Source organism: Camelina sativa, chromosome 8, assembly GCF_000633955.1.
Source record: "Camelina sativa cultivar DH55 chromosome 8, Cs, whole genome shotgun sequence".
NCBI classification, from domain to species: Eukaryota; Viridiplantae; Streptophyta; class Magnoliopsida; order Brassicales; family Brassicaceae; genus Camelina; species Camelina sativa.
Window position 1 is genome coordinate 19,951,134 of NC_025692.1, and position 5,729 is coordinate 19,956,862.

Consider the following 5,729-nt stretch of genomic DNA (forward strand, 5'->3'; position numbering starts at 1 on the left):
AACCTTTAGCTAATTTGGCTTCACATAAATAGATTTTGATTTGTAAATTTTCTTTTGAGGATCGATCAAACAAGAGAGACTTTTCTGTTGTCATTTCGTTTTCACAAATGAAGAAACCTTGACTATTAGCACAGGCGGCAAAGACTTTTCTTTTCCTCAAATTACGCTTACGTAAACGATACGTCGAACACTTCGTTGTCCTTATGCCTTAAGTGGACACAACGACGTCGTTTCACGTTCCAAACAATATAGAAACGTACGACAAGGACATATCAATGGAGTGAAAGCGTAGTACGTCGGGTTTCATAAATTGTCAAGGATCACAAGGACAATGAAAGTCAAATTCGAAGACCAAAAATGGTTTCATGACTGATTTCTCATATAACAATTGCTTCAAAGACTGGAACTCTGGAAGTCTACGGGGACGCAAATGCATTAAATATTTAATCATGAAAACAAAGAAAATCTAGTTACATGGTTTGAAAGAGTAAAACTTGTGACCTTTTGTGATTTAAATATTTTCTTGAAAAGACTGAAAAAAGTAAGGTAAATACTTGATAGTTTAGTTTTTTGTATTATATGTATCATAAATTAATTGGTGTTAGATTTGGCGATACTTCTCAAGCCACCAAATGAATGATATAGTCTAGTAGTATTGAGATTTGAGAACACTAGTTAAAGTTCAAACAAAAAAAAACTATCTCTAACAAATTCAAGCATGTGAGAGAACTTGAATTCGGTTCAAGTTCAGTTTACTTGACGATTATGTGTTTGGTTTTAAGGCTTATAGTCATTTACCTCCAACTCAATTTGCCAGATACAACAAATATAAGATGTTTACGATCCTATATGAAAACAATATGTTAGCCAGAAATGGTTAATTATACGTTCATCATGTTGTCTTATCAATAATCTACAGCCATCAAATTAATCTTTTTGAATATTAATATACGTTCAGTAGTACGTACTATGTCTCTAATTAACATAAGAGTTTTTGAATAGGCGGCATAGCCAATCAAGGTCTGGTAGGTTAACTAACTGCTACAGGTGAATTTTGTTTTTTTTTTTTAATATGTGAATCCATCAGTGTGTCAATTTAAATTTCCGTCCTTAACATCCAAGTTTTGCATTTTAGGAACATCATGAACGGTAAGGATTATTTCTTTTGACATTATTTAGGTTGAGAAGTTTATCTATACCTCAATTTCTATTATGCGGGAAAACACAACTATCTAAAAAATCGAATTTCGATAAAGAAAAATTTTAACCATTCGACGGAAAAACATTTTCTGAATGGTAACGTTTTTTTAGTTACTCTTATTAAACCACACACACTAGTCTTTTTGTATATTGTATATTATTGAAATTACTACGAAATTACTACGAAATTGTGTTACACAACTTATTGAAGTCACTACAATTATGAAATTGTGTTACTTCACAACTTATTTATAACAAGTGCTATATACCACTAAAACAACTTAAACAAGACTACTTAAGTCGTTGTTCAAAGAAATAAAAAAAACAAGACTACTTAAGTCATACAAACAAAACAAACAGAAAAAACTAAAACTAAACCAAGTCAATATCCTATGTTCTAAGTCAATTGGTACGTACCATTTCATTATAAAAATAAAATAAAAGAAATAGTGGTACCATTTCTCACGTCAAATATTAAGTTGCAATGAAGTGTTATAAATCAACGTCTCATATCATAATAAAATGAAAACAAAAACCCTCAGATCTTGCAACCCAATCAATAGTAAAATGGGAAAGAGTTGTCTTGTGACTACTTTTCTCTCGCTTCTCCTTCTCTTCCTTCAAACCCCTAAAAACGTTAATGCCAGTTTCAGATGCTACGGTGACTTTTTCAATGTTAACTACGGCGTCAGTCGTGACAACCTCTTCTCTTCTCTTCCTTCTAACGTCGTTGCAAACGGCGGTTTCTACAACGCGTCCTTTGGCAGAGAATCTAAAGACAACAGAGTCCACGTTGTTGCCTTATGCAGACGAGGCTACGAGAAGCAAGCTTGCAAGACATGTCTCGAACATGTGATTGACGACACAAAATCAAGGTGTCCTAATCAAAAAGAGTCTTTCTCATGGGTCACTGATGAATCCGACGACGTTTTTTGCTCTCTACGTTACACCAACCGCTCAACTTTTGGCAAATTGGAGCTCTCGCCAGTTGTTATCAACGCTAACCCAAACAGTATAAATTCATCCATATCTGAGAACATGACCTTGTTCAGCCAAGAATGGATTGCAATGGTTAACAGGACGCTCGAGGCCGCTTCCACCGCTGAGACTTCCTCAGTCCTCAAGTACTATAACGCCACAAAAACAAAGTTCACACAAATTTCAGATGTTTACGCGTTGATGCAATGCACGCCTGACCTATCGCCAGGCGACTGCAAGAGATGTCTAAGAGAGTGTGTGAATTCCTTTCAAAGCCAGTCCTGGGGAAAACAAGGAGCTGGGGTTAGTCGGCCTAGCTGTTATTTCCGGTGGGATCTTTATCCTTTCTATAAAGCTTTTGACAATGTTACAAGAGTTTCTGCTCTTCCTCCTCAAGCTTCTTCGACTATTCTCAATTGCGTGAAAGACAAGAAAAGTTTTCAAGGAAGCAACATTGCAATTATTGTGGTCCCAACAGCTATCAATCTCTTCGTATTTGTGGTTCTAATACTTTCTTGGAAGAGAAAGCCGTCACAGTACACCGGAATCAATGGTAAAGTCTTTTAAAATCTTGCGACTAGAACCAACCGATAATTAGTGATATACATATATCTTTTATGTACTACCTTTCGTCTCTTCTCAGTTCTCACTGGAATGATTTATATTGGTTATTCACTCTGGAACCGAGTCCCTCTTTTAACGGATTATATCTGTTTGGATTTATTGAGCTGTTATATATTAGGGTATATTATGTGAGCATATGAAGAAAAGGAAAATAGTGAAATCCTTTATGACATGTTTTGATTTATTTTGTGATGACGTACGTGTAGAGGCTTTTGATTCGAATGATGGTCAATCTATGGTACGTTTTGATCTCCGAATGATTCGTACTGCAACAAACAACTTCTCTACTGAAAATAAGCTTGGCCAAGGTGGATTTGGATCTGTTTACAAGGTAAAGAAACTAGCTATAGAATCCTAACAAAATCTTTACTTGGGTAAGTGATCTTTTATTATAGCAAGAGAATGGTTTTTCAGGGAATATTACCGAGTGGGCAAGAGATAGCGGTAAAGAGATTAATAAAAGGTTCAGGGCAAGGAAATATGGAGTTCAAGAATGAGGTCTTACTCTTGACAAGGCTCCAACATAGGAATCTGGTCAAGCTTCTTGGGTTTTGTAATGAAAAAGATGAAGAGATTCTTGTCTACGAGTTCGTCCCCAATGCAAGCCTTGACCGCTTCATATTTGGTGAGCCTTTCGAGAGATCCATGCATCTTTAATTTGTACTACGTTGATAGCAAACAATGTGAAAAAAAAAAAAAAAAACTGTTTAATTTCTTTGAGATGTGCAGATGAAGAAAAACGCCGGATTCTGACATGGGATGTGAGGTACATAATCATAGAAGGAGTTGCGAGAGGGCTTCAATATCTCCATGAAGATTCTCAGTTGAGGATTATTCACAGAGATTTGAAGGCAAGCAATATCCTTTTAGACGCAGATATGAACCCTAAGGTTGCTGACTTTGGGATGGCGAGGCTGTTCAATATGGATGAGACTCGAGGACAGACAAGCAGAGTAGTTGGAACATAGTAAGCATCACCATTTGATTTTTTTTAAAAGATACTTTCATCAGCATCACCATTAACATGATTTGGTTAATGCAGCGGATATATGGCTCCAGAATACGCGACATACGGACAATTCTCAGCTAAATCGGATGTTTATAGCTTTGGTGTGATGCTTCTAGAGATGATATGTGGTAAAACCAACAAAAACTTGGAAAAAGAAGAAGAGGAAGAAGAAGAGCTTTCAGCTTTTGTAAGCTTCTCACTTTATATCTATCATCTTTATACTTCTCCTTCTTCTTCATCTTCTTATTGAACTTTTAAAAATCATTTGCAGGTATGGAAGAGGTGGATTGAAGGAAGATTTGAAGAGATCATTGATCCTTTGGCTGCTCCGAGTAACAACATCTCAATAAACGAAGTAGTGAAGCTCATACACATAGGTTTGTTGTGTGTTCAAGAGAATGTTTCCAAAAGACCTAGCATGACTTCAATCCTCTTTTGGCTTGAAAGACATGCTAACACCACCATGCCTGTGCCCACACCTGTTGCTTTACTTACACGGCCATCACCCTCACCATCACCATCACCATCACCATCACCATCCTCGTCACTGTGATGCTTATGAGCATTTAAGCATGTATGTATTATACCACGTTGTCTGTCTCTGTATTCTGTACAATGGCAGAGATTGGGCAAAAGATGCCGTGTAGTATAAGCAAATTTATGTTTATTTTAGTGGTAACGAGCTAGTTATGCGTTCTTATTTTTAGTTAACATGGTTAAGAGTAAGACAACGTACTTTTCAAATGTAACTTATATTATCAAAAAGGTTTGATTAACCAAACCGGAAAAAATTGTTTACATACAAAAATAAAATACGGTAAAACATGGGAATTTCATGCTTATTTATCCGCTTTTATATTAGCATCACGAGGAACTAAAGATAAAATAAAGATTGAAAATTCCTCTTTGCTCTTCTCCACTTCAACATTACTTCTTCTTAAAGATAGTAACAATGGTGGAAGTTCATTCACTTAAAACTTGTTAATATTATGGTTAGCTTCTGAATTAGTTAAAATATTAGAAAAATGAACAAGTATTATTATAGATTAATCATAATTCACCATTTGTTACAGTAGGTTTGTTCTATTTATTTTGCTTGTCCAAATTATTGAGCTTCAAGAAATACTAGAATAAGCTAAAAAAACTAGGAATTCATTGTTTAATTTGAGGACTATTGTGGCTATTGTTTTTAAGAATCAATAGCAAAAAAGTATAAAAAATTGAGCATCTTATAAAATTATAGTATGTTACAATAGTCACAGTAGACCATAAAACTAATAACGTCATGCATGTGATTTTTATTAAAATTATAAAAATTTAAGACAAAATTATAGGAAATAAATATCATGGAGGCTTGGAGTGGTCAAGCCATGAAAAATTGATAGATATATTTCCATCATATGAAACTTTTTCTGCAAATTGGAGAATAACAAAACTGTCCAAAATTATTTTTCTAATTGCATTAAGATTTTTTAGAAGACTTACGAGTTTGTCAGAAATTGCTATATATACAAAAACTGTCCATGAAAAATTGATAGATATATTTCCATCATATGAAACTTTTTCTGCAAATTGGAGAATAACAAAACTGTCCAAAATTATTTTTCTAATTGCATTAAGATTTTTTAGAAGACTTACGAGTTTGTCAGAAATTGCTATATATACAAAAAAAATTAACTCTTTTTTATTTTTTGAATTGTGATATTCTTTATTCCGTACCAAAGGTAGACCTAGCAAAGGGAGACTTTTTGGTCACGCGAATTTAACGAAAAAGATGTGCATGTAGGGTTACATCACACGAAGTGATTAAAACGTCAAGTGTTTTAACCCTTTCTATACGGCTATTCCAGTTTTGACCTATACATGCGACATATATGTGAGACATTGGAAGATGACCAAACCCCTTCTACGGTTCTAA

At 34.6% G+C, this 5,729-nt stretch overlaps 1 protein-coding gene across 1 annotated transcript; it reads left to right on the forward strand.

The window, feature by feature from the left end:
- LOC104707592 (cysteine-rich receptor-like protein kinase 37) lies at window positions 1,744-4,532 on the forward strand. Its single transcript, XM_010423966.2, has 6 exons — window positions 1,744-2,731; window positions 3,009-3,133; window positions 3,217-3,427; window positions 3,532-3,769; window positions 3,845-3,998; window positions 4,083-4,532. Exons 1-6 carry the CDS (start codon window positions 1,768-1,770, stop codon window positions 4,362-4,364), a joined length of 1,974 nt encoding a protein of 657 aa, XP_010422268.1. The 5' UTR covers window positions 1,744-1,767; the 3' UTR covers window positions 4,365-4,532.

Bases quoted from the DNA above. Each gene is read 5' to 3' on its own strand.
- LOC104707592 (XM_010423966.2), top strand. From the start codon at position 1,768: ATGGGAAAGAGTTGTCTTGTGACTACTTTTCTCTCGCTTCTCCTTCTC. The intron at 2,732-3,008 runs GTAAAGTCTTTT...ACGTACGTGTAG, and splicing joins ACAGTACACCGGAATCAATG to AGGCTTTTGATTCGAATGAT. The intron at 3,134-3,216 runs GTAAAGAAACTA...ATGGTTTTTCAG, and splicing joins GATTTGGATCTGTTTACAAG to GGAATATTACCGAGTGGGCA.